Here is a 20,383-nt window from a genome sequence, read left to right as displayed (position 1 = left end):
TGGCCATATCAAATGAATAAGGCTTCCAAGCATTTGGTATTACTGAAAATGAGCAACCACTTATTCAAATATCTAAATCTGTGCATTGAATTAAATCTCCAAAAGAATAAACACATTATACTTTATTACTTACTATCAAACACAGGGGAACATCTATTATTCTATTTACGCAAATGCCATGTTTGGAGTAATTATTTATAGTACATAACACTTAGAGGTCTCAACTGAGATTTGAATCCTGTTGTTCTATGTATTGAGCAAACACATAGTAAGAGACAGTCCATGCCCTAAAAAGCTTAAGTCTGAATAAACAAGGCAGATAGTGAGGGAGAGGGGAAACCAAGTCATAGATAGATCAAGTAATTTGCCCATGTGTCACAAAAATTCAGTGGCAGAGCCAGAAATGTAACCCAAGTCTCCTGACTCACAACCTAGTGCCCTAGCCACTGGAGCACGTTACCTCTCAATAATAAACATATCCCTATTTTTGGTACAATTGAAGCTTTCAGTGATATGGGCAGTTATATTTCAAATACTTTTTGAAGCACAGCTGTGTTTACACATCTTGAGCAGAAAGCAATTGTAGCATATTTCATAGACTCATAAAAATGGAGGGCTGGAAGGGACCTCGAGTAGTCATTAAGTCTAGCCCCCTATGCTGAGTGAGGACCACATAAACCTAGACCATTCCTGACAGATGTTAATATTCGTGTGACTTTTTTTAGAAAGATGTTATTGAAACTGCTAACAGAGGATAAAATACTAGGTAACTTGAGCATAGGTATCTTGACTATTAGAAGGTGGTTGTCATGGCTACTGGCTTGCAGAAGCTGCTATACACAGTCCTTTTGGGGAGTAAAAGTTAGTTGCCTATAAGATCATTTTAAATAAAACAATAAATGACAGCTCAACTGGAGAAGGGAGAGTTGTGAGTGGGGCAAAATATATAAAAAATTAGAAACACAGCAGGCCACATAATTCTTAAGAATCTGCAATGTGATTTTCAAAAGTGCTCAGCACTGGCCTAACACTTCTCTCCTGGAAGTCAATGATAATCACTGACTACTTTTGAAAATCCCACCTTTAGTGTTTAAATTTGGAGTGGACTGAATATGACCAGTGAAAAATATCTTCAGAGACCTTGTTCTATGGGCACTTGGCCCGTGCAGAATTGCCACTACCCTCTTTCTCAAATGTAGTGAGCATTTACACCAAAGTTATTCCATTACCTCCCAATTCATTTCAAAATCCATTTCAAAACTGCCCCTTTTAAACCTCTACAATGAATTGCTCCAATCTACCAAATAAACCTCTCTACTTCTTTCTGTCCAACTAGAAATTATCTACTTTTTGACTGTCCACACAATCTTAGCACTGTTGGTGCAAGAGCTTTCTGGGGAGCCAAAAAATCTTACCGAGTTATAGGTGAAACCGTGTTATATTGAACTTGCTTTGATCCACCGGAGTGCACAGCCCCTCCTTCCCCCTGGAGCACTGCTTTACTGCATTATATCCAAATTCATGTTATATCGGGTCGTGTTATATCGGGGTAGAGGTGTATAACATAAAACTAATATAACCATGTGATAGAACTAAAATATGCGTTTTCCCCTGTACATGCTCAGTAGTTATTTTCAAATGTTGATCTAAAATTTATTCAAGTCAGGCTAAATGCCCAGAAAAATCCACTGTTAAAAATGATGCCCTTTTTGCCAAGACAAAAAGGCAAATCAAACCAGAAAAACTCCTTTTTGTCCCCCCCCCCACTTCTATAAACACCTGAGTCTTTTTTAAAATATAAAAACAGTTCCCAGTCTGAGAATTTATAAAGCAGAAAACAACTGGGAAATTCATGTTACTGAGTTCAGTTCAAGGGAAAGAAAAGGGAAAACAAATATTGCACTTCAGCCTGGAGGGATATGTTAGGTATAGACGGAGGCTGAAAGTGGGGGTTGGCACAGAGCTGTAATTCCCAGTTTGTTGATTACACCAGATTTCCAACCCTTTTATTCCACTGGAGAGGCACAAAGGGTGGGGACCAGGATCTGGGCCAATGAATTCAAGGAGTGTTCCAGGAATTCATTATGGAAGGAGTGGGCCCTATTAATATTAATGTTTTGTTTCAAGTTCTCTCTTCTGAAATGTTTGCTAACTAAAGCATCAGTTTACAAAATTCTAACAGGTTAAACATTAATTTTTACAGCGTTATCTCTTATCTAATAGCCAAGGCCGCCTTACAACAAATTCTGAACTCCATATGCTTTCCATATCCTTCTAGCTTCCTTTGCATATTGGTAAAATCAGATTAATCAAAAAGTTTCAGAGTAACTAGTTAAATCAATTATTTTTCACTGGTGTTAAAACAACAGAGATGGAAAATAATCTCTCTGATCAAAGTGTTCCATTCCCCTGTGCAGGATAGAGTCCCCTCATAAGACTGACATGATATAATGAAAAATCACACTTTTGTTTAATGCCCCCCACCGAGTTTTGTGTCACCCATATTATTCCTTCCTTGTATTGTAAATATAACCAAATTTTAATAAAAGTACCAGCTAAAGTGTTTTTAATAAAAAGAAACTAAATCGATACTTTAAAATAAAGACTATCAATAACCAATTACGACTCCACTTTTAAAATAACCATGTTACACAGAGTTACAATACTTTTAAATCAAATATTTACCAAAGCCCAAATCCTGCCATGGGATGTGTGTGGGCGAACCAATGTGTTTGCACCGAACCCCAATCACGTGATCCACATGAGGAGAGGAGTTTGCCACATCCAATTGCAGAATCAGGTACTAATAAGCTATTGTCCTGTACTAGACAAGTAGAAATAGATATTTTAGATTATAGATATTTTTCCATAAATCTTGAAAAAAATAACTACTGTGTTTGTATCCAGATGCATCAGTTGGAATGATAAATTCAAACCCTATGTGAATCTAGAGTTCTGGCTCTTACAATTCCTTAAAATGTGCCATGGCTGCACAATATTGTTTTTGAAAAGCTGGAAGTCTTCAAGCAAATTTCTGCCACCTTCATGTGTTTTTAAAACTTTTGATTGACACAGAGCATTGTGTAATTTGTGAAGTCTCAAACTGCTCCTTTGGTCATACTTTGGAGTCAATATTTTTCACTAATATCATGACACTTAATATAATCTCAAAGTGGAGAGATAGTTTGGCTTTCAAAAAACACCACTCCCTCCCTCTCCCCCAGAGCAGAAACTTTGCTGCAGCCTGATTTACCCATAAAAATGTATTGTCTCTGAAGGAAAAAAAGCATTTCCCTACAGACAGCCTAGATGTTACTTCCTAAAGGGTTACTGGTTTCAACATGTTTTGGCAGCCCACACAATGTTAAATCCAATGCATTTATTATTCATATTTTCCTATTCCCTTTAAGGAATTCAAACTCACTTATTCCTGGAATATACTGAAGATTTGTTTAACTTCATACTTCACTTTAAACACATTTTAACTGGAATATTAATAATATCTGCATTTAACATATATATGTAGCTAAATGTAAGTCATTCCATTTATTTACAATGGAACATGCTGCATTATATTGTTACATTTTCATCAAACTAGTTGCTTCTAAAACTAAATTTTAGATCAGCAGCTCTCTCTCAGTCCGTCTCCTGTGATTTTACAATCTAATTTAAACAAACAGAGCAGATCATAGAAAGAAAGTATTCCACAGGCATGCCTCACAGGAACACGGTGCCCTATCTAGCAGTATAAACTATGGATCTGTCAATAACAGGCTCTACAAAAGTTATTTGTGTCTCTGACATTTGAGGCTTATGTTGTTTTCAGGATGATGGCTGGGAGGAATGATTTATTAGAAATCTTAAATTATTTTGTGTCATTCACTTTTTTTAAACTTAAAAAATACATTAGCACTAATATAGCATTCTGCAACAAAAAATCTCTCTAAAAACATTAATTAATTCCCAACATTGCTGTGAGCTAAGTATCCTTAGGTCCATTTCAAAGATGGGAAACTGAGACAGACTTGCTATAATCACAGAGCAGGTTTGAGTTAGAGTTGGGATCAGAATTCAGGAGTTCCAGGATCTTATTCTTATGCTACTTCAAAATATATAGTTCTATATGAAAAAGCTATAAAAGTAAATTACAGTACCTTTTACTTTGTCCGAAGTCCTCACCTTCCGACATTTCAGATTTAAAAAAAAAAATCTACACCAAACTAGTTAATCCAGACAAAGATTTTCAATTCTTTTTGTTTTAAAAGAAAAACAGCCCAGGACTCTGCTTTGTGTGCTTCTGAGTAAAGTGCTTCTTGTTCAGAGAGTATGTGTTTACACACATCCTAAGCAACTGCTTGTCTTGAATGAAGTTCAGAGTGTTCTATTTTGACTGGCTAATTCTATAAATAAACAGGTTACATCTTACTACAAGTACTGTGACACACTGTTAGGTTTCAAGCACAGCCCAAAAGCCAAATATTTTTTTATGGTCATGTGAGAAGGAATCACCAGCCAGTAATTAACCTTTATTTGCCTGACTTCACTGAAGCTCCTCTGCTTTGTCTCTGCTTTTCTTGGCTGTAACTAAGCACAAACCAAAATGATAGAAAGCTACAGTAGGTGGAGTTTACCAGGAATGTCATAGTCTAAAAAATCATATAGAAAATACTGTGTAGTTGGTTAGAAAAAAGGTATACTGTAACATCTAAAAAACTTTTTTTTACTGGCTGTCTCTACCACACAGTTGGCAGACACAACATACTGCTATTTTTTCCCTCCTACATCTAGAAATGTCATGAGACACTAGCAGTTCATCAGGGAAAATGTACTGGAAGATCTATATTTCCAGTTAGGATTCATTTCCTTCTTGTGTTGTGAGCACGAGTTCCTTGATTCTGTGTGCCCCCAACTTTTCAGCCAGTTTCTGCTTCCTTCCCCCTTCCAAGTCTTCCACACTGTTCCTCTCCTCGGTCCTCAGCTAGCCAACTCTTCCTTCCAACCCACACTCCTTCCTTCCTCCCTTTGTTACAGATGTTGAAGGTCCAGCAGGCATGGGTGGTTACTGCACCCCAAAACCCCAATTTAATTGTATACACCTGCTAGTAAAAGTGATGCTGCCTTACACAACAGATCTGTTCCCTATGAATAGTCAGTCATACCTGCTTCCTTCAATGACCAAGTGTACTGCTTTTGGCTCCTGTTAGCCCAGGGGTCGGCAAACTTTCAGAAGTGGTGTACCGAGTCTTCATTTATTCACTCTAACTTAAGGTTTCGTGTGCCAATAATACATTTTAATGTTTTTAGACGGTCTCTTTCTATAAATCTATAATATATAACTAAACTATTGTTGTATGTAAAGTAAATAAGGTTTTTAAAATGTTTAAGAAGCTTCATTTAAAATTAAATTAAAATGCAGAGCTGCCAGGACCCAGGCAGTGTGAGTGCCACAGCAAATCAGCTCACATGCCTACCCCTGTGTTAGCCTAAGATAGAGGGAGCTGGATTCCATTCTGGCTTGCAACTCTTCATAAAATTGTTAACTATGTTCCCTAATCTTCTTTAATTAATTGTGATATGCAATACAGAAAAGAAGCTAGTTTGACTTTGAGATCCCAGACTGAGCTTGCAGGCTTATCAGTTATAAAAAAGAACGTGTTTTTCTTATATAGAACGTGTGTGTGTACCCCTACCTGCCCATTCACCTCATTAAATTAACATTAAGATTGTAAAGTCAAGCACTCCAAAATTAGGAAATGCCAGAATCAAGGTTGCTGCACATCTTTAATTCCTGCCTTGCGCACATGCATTATGATATGATCTTTAATTACATGAACATATAGTATTTTTTCCACGTGACCTCTGCCTGAGTCAGTGCACAGGATGGATGTTGCTCACTTAATGATCAGCTATTCAATATTTTGTTTTATCCTCATTGTTTAATATGTGGCCTTAGGCTTTATTTACTGCACATTACTCAAACCCAGCTCTGAAGACAATTATTAATTTCCTCCTGGGCTTTTCTTTGGTGATCATCACTATATTATCTCAGTGCTTCACAAACAATGCATCTTTCCAACACCCCTGTTAGAGTTATTATCCCCATTTTACACATGTGGACCTGAGCCACTGAGAGATTACGGTCAAAGGTGTCCGCTAATTTTGAATGCCCAATCTGAGATGCCTTGGACCTCATTTGTCGGGGTACTTAGCATTACATAGCACTTTGTATGTTCAAAGCACAGCTCCTCCTGACTTCAGATGGAACTGTGAGTACTCAGCACTTCTGCAAATCAGACCCAGGGTATGAAATCAAGCATGCAGGAAAATTATCCTTTGTGACCCCACACTGAAAAGTTTGGTTTAAGTGACTTGCTTAGCATCATATAGGAACTTTGTGGCAGAGGGAAGGATAGAATCCAGTTCTCCAAGGCAGCATTCAATTGCTTTAACTATAAAACCATCCTTTCTCTCCCTGATTCATTCAATATACACCTTCCCAACTTCTGTAACAATGAGGCTAGGGTCCTACAAACAACCGTCTCCTTTACACTCATTCATCCCCAAAGCAGCTTTTTAAATAAATTTAACAGATAGTGTTTATTTTTAAGCATTTTTTCCTTCATTTTTATTTAAATTTTCATAGTTGTGGGAAATTATGGGAGGGGATCAATCATTTGAGACAGATTTAAAAAAATAAAGCTTTATAGCCATTAAAAAACAAATTGTCAATATCTTGTCAAAACAAATTCTTAAATCAAACTCTAATAAGTTCTCAAGCAGCATTTTTAATAGCAAACAGAAAAATAAAAAAAATCCATCATGTGGTATAATATTGATACCACATGGCTCATCAACTGGCGTGGACCTTTATATCCACCACACAATTCACAATCTACCTAGCCAATATTACATTGCAGTTTCTTTCTGTATTATAGCAGAAGTGAGTTTTGAAGATGGACTTAAGAAAAGGTAAGGAGTTGGCTTTATGGACTTTGACTAGGAGCTTTCCCCGCTCAAGTAATATGGAAGGAACCAGGAAAGTGCTTATTTGAGAAGCAGGCAATCAATGCTGGCATCACAGGTAGGAACTGACCTGACAAAAAGTTAACAGGTTGGATAGGTAGGATGGAACTAAATTGTGATGAGCTTTGAAACCAAGGACAATACATTTTTGTTTGAGATGGAAGAGTGGGAGCCAAGGGAAGGACGTAAAGGGTATATGTGATGTAGTCAGGGCAACAAGACAAATTGTGAAAGGTGATCAAAACTTGGACAAGAATTACTATACTAAATCATCAAGTAAATTTCCCAAGCCTTTATTAGCATGATTGTCAAGTAATTTCATATCAATTTCACTATTTTTAATAATTTTATTTTAAATCACGATGCATTTCCAGCAAGACCAGGCCAGTGCCATAAAGCTCTGGGTGGCAGTACAAAGTGTGTACTACTATGACCAAGGATTCATTATGTGACAGGGAAAAGAAACATTTCATCCTGAAAATTTACTGGTTTGGCACCAGTGACATTTTGGGCTACTAGAGAGCCAGATAAAGAATTTTACTGTTACAAACATAGCAAAAGTAAGAGAGAGAGAGAGAGAGAACACATTCACTCATGTGTGGGACAGTTGTTGAATAACTGCCTTCTACATAGACCCAGAGAATATCTGTGACATATAAGTTTGAATGCATGTTATTAAAATAAATTTTGTTTCCATTTCACACAAGAGATGAGCCACATCAGGGTTGTTGTTCCTCCCTCCACAGGGTGAAGGTGACAGGCGGCAGGACTGGATCACATGGTCTGTGATTTGGTATGCATTCCCAGTTCTAGAGGATGAGCAGCAGGCTGGTAGTAAATATGCATAATCACTGTGTTGCCATACCAATTGTCAGTGCTGGCAAGATTGTCAAATATGAGTTCCATTTAACAGTTCTTTTCTTCCATAGTTCAAATCTATGGAATTTCCCCATCTCTACCTGACAAACTGCACAAGCAAGACACATAGGCATACTCGCCACACACCTTTTAGTTTCATGACATTCCAATGGTATTGAATCCGCACAGGAAAGCCAGGCAAGGTATGGAACATGCTCATGGAATGTGTAGCATTCTTTTCTAATTTGTCTACAACCTAGTTGTGGAAAATAGGATCTACGTCTGTTACAATTGCCTTAATTTTCTCGTTATTTATATTTAACTAGTAGAGTATATACTGCTTCTGTATACAGAAGGTTATTTATACATTTCATGAATCATCTTACAATGACTCTACATTACTCAGATTGCCATTAGGATATTATTTTATTCTGTAAGGTTCTGTTTCTGTAAGGATTAGGTAAGCATGAAAGGTATAGTTGGTACAATTTATTAAATACAGTAGAAACTGCACAGAATAATATTCCTACAAGATTATCAATTTATAATGATTTCTCCCTACCTTGTTGAGACTTTGTTTTGCAAGTTATATTTATTCTGTTAAAAAGCAGAGGAGGGAAATATGAGGAATCTCTAACAACAATATTTATTAAAGATGTATATCTAAGGAATTGAGATAGGAGCTTAAATCAATTTTGATGTCAATTTTGTATACTGAATAAGCATATTTTCCATGTTCCCTTATAGTCTTCTCCTTGTGCTGTTCAGTGTGACAGCCTTCTCAAGGTATTGGTAATCATAACTAAAAAGCCAAACTACTGTTTGATAGGGCCGCATAGTGTTTATTTTAAAACATACATGCACAGAAATCTATACTTTAGTATAGATTTGCCCCATCATGATAGTCTGTATTGTCCAGCAAGACAGGAGGGACATAAGAAATCCTTTCAGTGTCTGGCAACAAAGAACCAAGGTATCTTGAACTCTATACACAAAGATGGATTTCACTATTTGAACTGATCGCGTGCACTGAGTGCAGTTCTTGAAGCCTGTCCCACAGCCAGATCCACACAAATTTAGATTTAATTGTTAAGTAGAGAAGGATTTGAAATAAGAACCTCTGCTGTGACTGTGCACACAGTGATGTGAAAGCAACAGAGATCTGCCAACAGATTCACCACATGGATCAATTTTTCCATATGAATACAGAAACACACTTGCCTAACTCAATGGACTACTCAGATGAATAAAGAAACAAGGATTAGGTCTTTAATGTACAGCACGAATTTTATGAGCTATGAATAAATCCCATAAGTTTGGGTGAATGAAAAAAGTCATGTACATAACTTCGTATTTTTAAAGATATAATAAAACCTAATCTGATTTAAGGAACCATCATATGGTATAGTAACTGCTCGGCTAAACCCAATTTAAATCATACTGTTCTCATAAAGAGAATTGCAAATTTAAACCTTATAATTCTATAGATATGGATTATACTGGGGTTACTTTCAAAAGAGCCTAATGATGACTAGCAGCAGGAATAATGACAGCAAACGCTGCAAAGTAAAATACTTTGTATTTGTTTACTGAAGTAATAACCTGGACATAATCTTTAATCTTTCCCTAATATAACAGTAAAGATTAAAAGGTTTTATGAATATAGAATATACACACTTTTCCAATAAAATGATATTTCACAAACTTTTACTACTTTCAGAATAGTCCTTTCAACTTTAAAGCTGCATAATAGCTCCTTATAGCATTAATGTCAGAAGTTAGGATTTCTCATAATTTGAAACCAAGTCTAAATGTAAATGTACATTCCCCTTTTTAATGAACTGGAAATGTCTATTTTTTACTAAAAGAAAATACATCAACTAAAGATAAATACAACCCAATATTCCACGAACATTATTACCCAAATAATTATTTTCCAAATAATTTTCATTTATTTTTATATCTAGTACAACATAAAATATGCAAGTTCACACTGTTTACATTAGAAGAGTCTATTATAGCAACTTCTGTGTAACACTGCAAACTTGCTGAAGGATATATGCTGTATGTATAACTTATATTCTAACCAGGGGCGGCTCTATGTTTTTTGCTGCCCCAAGCACAGCAGGCAGGTGGCTTTCGGCGGTGCGCCGGTCACGCGGATTCGGCGGTGCGCTGGTCACGCGGATTCGGCGTCCCCGAAGCCACGGGACCAGCGGACCTCCTGCAGGCGCACCACCGAAAGCTGCCTGCCTGCTGCCCTCACAGCGACCATCAGGCTGCCCCAGGCATGTGCTTGCTGCGCTGGTGCCTGGAGCCGCCCCTGATTCTAACCCTTTAAGCTGTTCTGTGTGGCACCCCACCGACTTAAAAAAGTATGGGCAAGACTGTACATGCCGAACTTTGAAAATCTTCCCACAGTCTATACTGTGTGTACAGAATTTCTGATATGTCCCCGCCAATGTGATTTACATAAGTATTGTCACATCAGCTAAGGCCCTGATCCAACAAGTTATGTGAGGGCAGACCCCTTGCACATACACAAAATATACTTTTATACATTTACTATAAAAACACAGACTTTTGTTTATATATTCACACTTTGTGTATACACATACACAATTACTGTTTTTTCATAAACCAGTTTTAAAGATGGTATATTTTTACTTTATTATATTTAAAATTTGACAAAAAATTGTATACCAAAAAAATCTGTTTATATTTAGCTAGAGGAATAATCAGATAGAAGCATCCTTGTCTAACAGTTAGACCAGTGCACTTTCGCTTAATTCTCTGAAAGCAGGATGTTTTGCATAATAGCAAATGAAAAAAAAAACATTCTATACAACAGTTCATGAAACTCTTTAGAGAGCCAGCCAAAATAAGCTGTAATGAAAAATTCTCATCTCCAAATGGAATTCTACAAGTTGTGTTCCTTCTCCATACCTGGAGGGAATAACCTCATTTTTAAAACAGGTTTAAAAAACATGAGCTAAACATTTAGAAAAGATCCATTCAGGTTGGATGGCAAAAATCATATGCGCAATATTAAAACAGCCACAGACAGAGTTAAAGCACATGCAACAAATATTTAGTCCTCCGAGTAAAGCACACAAGTCACATTTTTGTTAAGGAAACATACAAAAATGGAACATGGTGGAGGCATGGCTGTCAGTAGACACCTACACCTGATTTGTAAGCCATGGATTGTCATTATGTGTAGTTAGCGTCTCACTATGAGGCACACATGCTAGCCCATTTTTGTGAAACACAGAGCACTCTGTTTTTTGCATATAAGCTGTAGAAAGAATATGAGAGTCAGAAAACACTTCAGAGAGTAAAAAGCAAACAATCACATTCCTAGATGTGTCAAAGGAGCACATCTTCCTCAGATACAAATATCATAGATCAGGGGTCGGCAACCTTTCAGAAGTGCTGTGCCGAGTCTTCATTTATTCACACTAATGTAAGGTTTCGCATGCCAGTAATACATTTTAACGTTTTTAGAAGGTCTCTTTCTAGAAGTCTATAATATATAACTAAACTATTGTTGTATGTAAAGTAAATAAAGTTTTTAAAATGTTTAAGAAGTTTCATTTAAAATTAAATTAAAATGCAGAGCCCCCCAGATCGGTGCAGTATGAGTGCCACTGAAAGTCAGCTCGTGTGCCAAAGGTGGCACACGTGCAATAGGGTGCCTACCCTGTCATAGATCATGGCGAATGTATGTGACAAAGTGAGAGAGGATCTAGATAGAGTGCCAGGAGTCCTTACCACTAAGGGTGAAAATCTCAACTGCCCTGGGACTTTCTTGGCCATTGAAACAAATGTGTGCGGAGGGGGGTTGGGGGGGGGAGAGTGGGAAGAATCACCTTGAATCACATTGAGAAATTAATTTAGAAACTGGTCAAAGGAATTCAGTGCCATTCATATTTTCAAGACATTATTTCCTGTTGTGTGAAACTGTAAGAGCTTTTTTCCTCACAAAGCCCATCTTCTATATATCCTGAAGTCTATAGACTGTACATATATACCACTTTACCCATTATTATCTGCAACTCAAGCTAATTACATGAATTAAAAATTACTGACTGGGCCAGGCAGGCCAATAAATGACAGACACATGGGATGGGTTTAATCAGCGGGCTGCAACTTTATTAATTATACACTGGGATTGGCACTACAATGCTCACTCCTCACTCTTACATACCAGGCATTTTAATAGGTTCCAGGGCTCCAACCTCACAAACAAAACAATAACTTGGGGTAGACGCTCCCTGACCTACCTCACGGACTCAGCTTAATTATAAAACCTCTCTCCCCATCCCTGTGTAAGGGTGTGTGTGTGTCAGGGGTGCGGGGGCAGAGTAGAGGCCACAAAGCTGGTGGTGAAGAGACCTCAATCTGCAAAAATTTTGGGTCTCTCCCCTTATATAAGTGTAAGGTCCTACAGTGAGATCCTGAGTCCCACTGGCCTCTGGGAGCTGGTGCTTTTAGCCTTTACATGCACTGGGCACATGAGTCAGTAGTCCTACCCTCATTATATAAATCTTCCAATTCCCTATTGTTTTCAATTAACTGTACATCAAGGAGGCTGTGAGGAAGACAGACAAAAAACCACTGAACTACTTGCCGATGTGGCTTTAAGGGGAAAAATTCCTCCCTGATCCCTAGAAAACAGCCAATCAGTCAGACTCCTAGCAACAAAAAAGGGACTGCTCCTAAGCTACAACAAAGGGGAAGGAGGGCAGGGCAGCTAATTGGAGAGCAAGAGGCATTTGAAAAGCCTAGGCTAGCTTAAATAGGCAGTGAAGGGACACCTGGAAGCCAATTCACTGGCTCCATCACCTCCTGCTCCAGCCAATAGCTAAGCAAAAGACCAAAGGGGTAATGGGAAGTCACAGCCCCCATCCTTCCAGCATGCACTCTGGGCTTCTCACATTCCCTACCCCATGAAGGCAGTAAGAGAGTATTTCACTCAGCAAGCAGGGAATTTGAGATTTTGGAATGTGCTTTACCGGTCGATCTGTAACTGCCTGAGTTTATTAGCTTTCAGGGTCATCTTTTCTCCCTTATCTGTAAAAATGGGTGATGGATAGAGGGGAGTAGTTGCGTGAGACACTTGTGGAAAATTACTTTGTCACATTGATACTATTACTGGCTTATTTGATTTTATCTTGTGGTAACTTATTGGCCTATTTATGTGTATATTTTTGAAAGACGGGCACTCCTATTATAGAGCAGGAAAATTCCAAACCAATAGATCAGAGATCAACAACCTTCGGCATGGTGGCTGCGTGCCGAAGGTTGCCGATTCCTGCAATAGATAAGCATGTAACATGTATGCTGTCTTTTGTTAAGGCAACAGTGTATACACTTCAAAGATCCGAAGAAGTGAGCTGTAGCTCACGAAAGCTCATGCTGAAATAAATTTGTTAGTCTCTAAGGTGCCACAAGTACTCCTGTTCTTTTTGCGGATACAGACCAACACGGCTGCTACTCTGAAAACTTCAAAGTTGTGACTCATGAATCCTGTACTACATCCTTGAAATTAGCCTGAGGTAACAAGTGACATTGCTCAAAGGCTCACTAGTTTAAAATACTTAAAATATTTCAAGTGTCTAGACAAATTGCATGAGAAGTTATTATACAGACCTGAAAAAAGTGTTTAAGCTACTGTTGGCACATTGTATATTCCAATACAACTATCAAACCTGGTATATGCCTGCATGAGAGGCAAACAGCAGTTTACCCCTTGAGGATAGCGGAGGCCACTAGAAGACAATGTTATATGTAAGCCAGCTCAGGTAGTGACGAATCATTCAATCTTGCAGAATTTCTAAGGTAAATAAGAAATATGCAGCTACACAGTACTAATGCCTGTGTTTAACTCAGATCATAAACACACCAGTTTGCCAAGGCAAATGAACATGGCTCAGCACTGCTAATGTTTGGAGCAAGTAGGGTGGCATGGGGGTCAGCTTCCTGATTGGATATTTAACTTATTTTAGGTGCAGCCGGGGAAATTCCAGCTGAAAGAAAGTGTCAAACTTACCACAGGATCCAAGTCAAGGTCTAACTCTGGACTGATAACCTGAAGTGCTTGAAAAAGCATCAGCATGTTAATATACCAGCTGCTTGGTATTTGTAAGATGACTGTTTGCCTTAAGTTGTCCTTAAGAAAAACATTCTGGTTTAATGCTTACAGAATGGAAGTAAGACAGACAACTAGATTCCATTGTCAACTGTGCCACTGGTTTACCATCTGGCAGTGAGCAAGTCGCAAAAATTTTCTCTTAGTCTAACTCAAGGTAAAATGAGAATAACATTTACTGATCTTTAAAGAGTTTGAGACCTTTTAATGAAAATTATGTTTATGTCCCACGTGAACACCACTTTGATAGTTTCTAAACTGTGTATTTATCCTTAGCACCAGAAGCATTCCTCCACTAAGTTGTCACAAACGTGATTCTATTTCAATGCCTGTACTTCCTTGACTAGTTAAATTAGTCTGTCATTTCTCATTCCAGTCTACCCCAATGTATATGTTTAACATTACATTTGCCCAAGAGATCATATAAAATAACATGCAGCATAACAGTGCTAACATGACAATGTTAGATCATGTTTATTTGGACACCAGAAGAACTTGGGAAGACTTATTCAGAATTTAAGGTACTGTGGGGTACATGCTGTAGTCTAACTAAGCTAGAGATAGTGACCGTTTAACTTTAGAACACAGTGGGATAATGAACCATAAGATTAAAAAGGGAATATTCCTCACCTCTGCAACTGCTAGGAATAAAACCAGAGTGATTTGGTTCTATCTGCCTCAGATGAAAAGAAAGTCTCTCTTAAAAAATGGCATTGGCTCTTTCTGCGGAAAAGAAATTGAGCTTTAATTAGCTGCTTGATTCTTTTCAATGTTAGGATTAATACTGAATTGCTATGACTTACTGAAGCCACTCTGCTCAGGAGGCTCATCTTCTCATAATACAATATTATGCCCTTATATAAAATGCACAAAAAGCAAAGGATATGAAGTGCTGATTTGACAAACTTTAATTCAATGCATCAGAAGCCTGTATTACTTTAGCACAGAGCGAGATCTAACACTGTCCAAGTTTCCTGTCAGAAGATCTATTTGGAATGATTTTTTTAAACACACACACGCACACATACATTATGTCTTTTTCAAGTTTTCTGTTCTGATTTAGAAACTTCCCAAACAAAATAAAGGCACTGTGTAAGCTCAACCCTCCAAAATAAGCTGTGAAGATTTTTCCATATGAGCTATAGCTGGTAACCACATTTTATAAGCTTGACCTGCTGTGTTCACAAAGCATATGAGTTTCCTGAATCAGACTTGGAGATCATAAAAACTCCACCTGTACGTCTACAGAATTTGTATTTTCCTTGAATCAAAGAACAGAGTTTATAAACGATGCTTGATGTGCAAGTAAAGTTTATGTTTCCTGAACCGGATTTTGGAGATTACAAATTACATAGTCTATGAGAAAACAGAATAAGATTCTGTGGTTTTTTTTTTAATGTATTGGTCAGTAAATGAAGTACATTTACCATTATTTTTTAAAAAAAAGTTTAAAAGACGTAAATGTATTTCTCTCCAGGCTTGGGCCTTTGACTTTGTGAAGTAAAATGGGACCTGTAATACCTGCGCGTGTCATCACACCAACCAAAAATGCTTTTTCATATAATGCAACTTAGACAGCATGGTGAGTTGTATTTATATTTTTATTTTTAAACAGGGTTTCAAATGGCTTTGGCTCAAAAAACTTACAAGGCTCCCTTGTTAAAATAATGTGCTGAAGGTAAGTGCCAGAGGTAATAGTGAATTGGGTCATTTTCAAAATCAGTGTAACTATTTATGTGTTTTGTTTTTGTATTTGTATTTGTCCTCTCTAGTAACTGCACCTACAGCTGCCAGCAGATTAATCCAAATCTGAATGATCCCATTTGGAAAGTTAGCTAAAAACTTCTCATAGTAGGAAACACTTGCCACTGCTACCAAAAATAAGGACTAATAACCAAGCAGTCAACCATGTGAAAGTGGTCTGCTGATGAGATTCCAGACATTGTGGTGGAAGCAAGGAATCTCTTCCATTCCTGTACAGCCACAGCATGAGATTTTAAGAAACCTGTGTTGCAATTGGTCAGGCTCAGCTGGTGCTTTTACAACCAACAATGGTGGCATTTTCCTTACATTTATCTCTCTTAGGCCAGTGTTCAAAGGAAACATTGGAGGATGCAGCTTAAAATTTTGTCTTATTTAAAAGACAAAAAAATTTGTTTAAAAGTGACCTCACTTAAAAATGCCCCCGAAGTTCAGTAGTTTCCAAGTGCAGACAGACAACACTCTTACACCCATTACTGATGTAGCATATTAAATTGTAACCTATGGCCTAGCTGTTTAAAGGCCAAATCCTGTGCGGCATTGAGCACCTGCACCTCCCCTGGAAGTTCATGGTAGTAGCAGGTGCTCAGTTTGAATTTAGGCAATAGCTACTCTGTGCGCCTTTCCAGGACTTTACAATGCATAAAATACAAAAACAGAAATAAACTTGCTTTATACATCACATGGTCAAAATTTTGTACAGTTGTTCTGAGGTCCAGGAGGTGGTGAGAGACAGACCAGCTGAAATCTCTGGGTAAAGATGAAAGGGAAAAAAATAGTGGGGGACATGAGGGAAAGGAGCAACTATAGACCATGAATTGAGGAAGAGGTGGTGGATGAGGCATTTCTAGTACAAATAGAAATAACCAAATCACAAGCCCTGCTAGTAATGCAGAACTTTAACTATCTAGACATCTGTTGGAAAAAATAATACAGCAAAACATAATTTCCAAAAACTTATTGAAATGTATTGGGGACAACTTTGTGTTTCTGAAAGTGGAGGAAGTAATGGGGGGGGGAGGGAACAGCCATTTTAGACTTGTTCTCTGACCAACAGGGAGGAATTGGAAGCAAATCTGAAGGTGGAAGGCAATTTGGATAAAAGTGATCACAAAATGACAGATTTCATGATTCTAAAGAAGAAAGGAGCAAGAGCAGCAGAATTAGGATAATGGACTTCAAAAAAGCTAACTTTAACAAACTCAGAGAACTGGTAGGTAAAATCCCATGGCAATAAAAATCTAAGGAAAACAGAAGTTCAGGAGAGATGGCAGTTTCTCAAGGAGACAACATTAAAGGAAACTATCCCAATGTGAAGGAAAGATAGCAAGACTAGTAAGAAGCCGATATGGCTCCATTACGAGCTCTTTAATGCCTGAAAATCAAAAAGAAATCCTACGAAAAGTGGTAACATGGACAAACTGCTAAGGAGGGGTACAAAAGAAGAGCGCAGGCATGCAGGGACAAAATCAGAAAGGCTAAGGCACAAAATGAGTTAGACCTAGCAAGAGACATAAAAGGCAGTAAGAAAAGGCTCTCTGACTACATTAGGAGCAAGACAATGATGAAGGAAAGTGTAAATCTGCTACTTAGTGAGGAAGGAGAAGTAATATTTGAGGATATAAAGGCAGCTGCGGTGTTTAATGCCTATTTTGTTTTAGTCTTCACTAAAAAGGTTAATTGTGACCAGATACTCAACCCAATTAATATTAACAACAAAAGGAAAGGAACTCAAGCCACAATAGGGAAAGAATATTTAGATATGTTTGATGTATTCAAGTCAGTAGGGTCTAATGAAATTCATCTGAGGGTACTTAAGGAATTAGCTGAAGCAATCTCGGAACTGTTAGCAATTATCTTCGAGAACTCCTGGAGGACGGGTGAGTCCCAATAGACTGGAGAAGGGAAAACATAATACCTATCTTTAAAACAGGGAATAAAGAGGACCCAGGGAACTATAGTCCAGTCAGTCTAATTTTGATATTTGGAAAGATACTGGAACAAATTATTAAACATTTGTAAGCACGTACAGGAAAACAGGATAATAAGGAACAGCAAGTATGGATTTGTCAAGAACAAATCGTGCTAAACCAACCGAATTTCCTTCTTTGACATAGTTACTGGACTACTGGCTAGGGCAGAAGGTGGGCAAACTATGGCCCGCAGGCCACATCCAGCCCACAGGACCCTCCTACTTGGCCCCTGAGTTCCTGACCCAGGAGGCTAGCCCCCAGCCCCTCCCCTGCTGTTCCTCCTCCCCCACAGCCTCAGCTCACTGCGCCACCGGTGCAATGCTCTGGTCGGTGGGACTGTGAGTTCTTGCTGGGAAGCGCAGCTGCAGCACCGCAGCCTGACCCAGTGCTCTGTGCTGCGCGCGGCGTTGCTGGCTCCAGCTGGGCGGCACTGGTGCCTGTCCTGGTGCTCTGGGTGGTGCGGCTGTAGCGCCGCCAGCCACCAGTGCTCCAGGCAGTGGGGTAAGGGAGCAGAAAGAAGGGGGGATTGGATAGAGGGGCAGGGGACTTCAGGGTGGTGGTCAGGGGGTGGGGGTGTGGATGGGGGTGGGGCAGTCCGAGGGCAGGGAACAGGGGATTAAATGGGGACAGGGGTCCTGGGGGAGGCAGTCAGGAAGGAGAGGGGGGGTTGGATGGGATGGTGGGGGCAGTTGGGGCAGGGGGTCCGGGGGCAGTCAGGCAGAAGGGGTGGTTGGGGCAGTCAGAAATGAGAGGAGGGGTTGGATGGGGCAGCAGGGGCAGTCGGGGTGGGCAGTCCGGGGGCGGTCAGGGGACAGGGGAGAGGGGTTGGATGGAACAAGAGTCCCAGGGGGGCTGTCAGGGGAGCGAGAAGCAGGGGGGGGGTTAGATGGGGGCAGAGGCCGGGCCATGCCTGGCTGTTTGGGGAGGCACAGCCTCCCCTAACCGGCCCGCCATACAATTTCAGAAACCCGATGTGGCCTTCAGGCCAAAAAGTTTGCCCACTCCGGGCTAGGGGGAATGCAGCAGACATAATATATCTTGATTTTAATGCAGTCCCACATAACATTCTTAGAAGCAAACTGGAGAAATGTGGTCTAGATGAAATTATTAAAATGTGGGTACAAACCTGGTTGAGAGACCGTACTCAAAGAGTAGTTCTCAATGGTTCACTGTCAGGCTGGGAGGACATATCTAATGGGGTTTTTACAGGGGTCAGTCCTGGGTCCAGCACTAGTCAATATTTTCATTAATGACTTGGATAAAGGACTGGAGTCTATGCATTGCAAATCTCCGGATGACACCAAGGTGGGAGGAGTCTGAAGCACTCTGGAAGAGAGAATTAGAATTCAAGAAGACCTTCACAAATTAGAGAACTGATCAAAATCAATAAAATGAAATTCAATAAAAGACAAATGCAAAGCATTTCACTTAGGAAGAAAAAAAATCAAACGCACAACTACAAAACAGGGAAAAGCGGGTAGGTGGTAGTACTCTGAATCAGCATTTGCAAAATGTTGAGGCATTTGTGAAAAAGGCTAATATTCTGGCATGTGTTAAGAGGAGTGTTGTAAGTAAGACAAGGAAGGTAACTGTCTCCCTCTGCTTGGCACTGATGAGGTCTCAGTGTTCAAATATGTTAAGGGCTGTTATAAATAGGATTGCAATCAATTGTCCTCTATGTCTACTGAACATAGGACAAGCAGCAGTACCGGGTTTACAATGATGCCAGTGGCACCATGGTGCTGGGCCCACGCTCAAAAGGGGCCCTGCCCTGCCCCGTTCCACTTGCACTGCGCCCAGAGCAGCTAGCTCCTCTCCGTCCCCAACTCCCCCACACACACACACCATTCTCATCTCTTGGCCTGCCCAGAGCTTCCCTCTGCCTCAGCCCTGCCTGCTGGCTCCTCCCCACTCCCTGATCCCTCCTCCCACCCACTTCTTGTTCTTCTCAGCCGGTGGCTGTCTGAGGGCTCCTCTCTGCGCCCATCACTAGCAGGCAGGTCCTGGCAGAGAGGAGCCCTCAGCTGCTGCCTCTCCAGGTCAGTGACCGTGCACTTCGGGCTCCCTGGGGGCGGGGCCCACCTCTCCATGCCGCTCTGCGGAAGCGGCGGGATGGGGAAGTTGGCAGCTGCCTGCCCCCTACTCATGCAAGGAAATGCCTCCTCCGCTGTGGGCACCATCAGCACCAGGCAGGTAGGGGCTCTGGGGGTTTTGGATGCTCTGTGCTCCCAAGCTTCAGCTGTCCAGCCCCCCTGTCAAGGTTCCTTCCCCACTTTGAACTCTAGGGTACAGATGTGGGGACCTGTATGAGAATCTCTAAGGTTTTGCTGCCACCACCCAAATTATTTATGAGTCATTTGGGAAATTATCTACATCCCCCCTAAAATATCTTCCTCCCAAGTACTATAACCCTTCCCTGGGTAGCCTTGAGAGACTTCTCCACCAAGTTCCTGGTAAACACCAATCCAAACCCTTAGATCTTAAAACAAGGAGAAATTAACCATTCCTCCCCACCCCCCGAATTCCTGGTGAGTCCAGATCCAACCCCCTTGGATCTTAAAACAAGGAAAAATCGATCAGGTTCTTAAAAAGAAGGCTTTTAATTAAAGAAAGA

The 20,383-nt window shown here is 39.8% G+C and overlaps 1 protein-coding gene across 4 annotated transcripts in view; it reads right to left on the bottom strand.

Annotated features, from left to right (window-relative positions):
- Nucleotides 1-20,383, bottom strand: part of RETREG1 (reticulophagy regulator 1) — a 104,778-nt gene that overhangs the window by 41,550 nt on the left and 42,845 nt on the right. Inside the window, exon 1 of one of the 4 annotated variants that reach the window (XM_045006740.1) lies at nucleotides 4,155-4,404. The exons of the other annotated variants lie outside the window; for them this stretch is intronic. Coding sequence (XP_044862675.1) covers nucleotides 4,155-4,189 — 35 coding nt within the window. The 5' untranslated portion in view covers nucleotides 4,190-4,404. Of the gene's footprint in view, nucleotides 1-4,154; nucleotides 4,405-20,383 lie in introns of those variants that run through there. 4 annotated transcript variants of the gene reach the window in all.

Source organism: Mauremys mutica, chromosome 2, assembly GCF_020497125.1.
Source record: "Mauremys mutica isolate MM-2020 ecotype Southern chromosome 2, ASM2049712v1, whole genome shotgun sequence".
In the NCBI taxonomy this organism is placed as follows: Eukaryota; Metazoa; Chordata; order Testudines; family Geoemydidae; genus Mauremys; species Mauremys mutica.
This window is presented reverse-complemented; position numbering and strand designations above follow the sequence as displayed.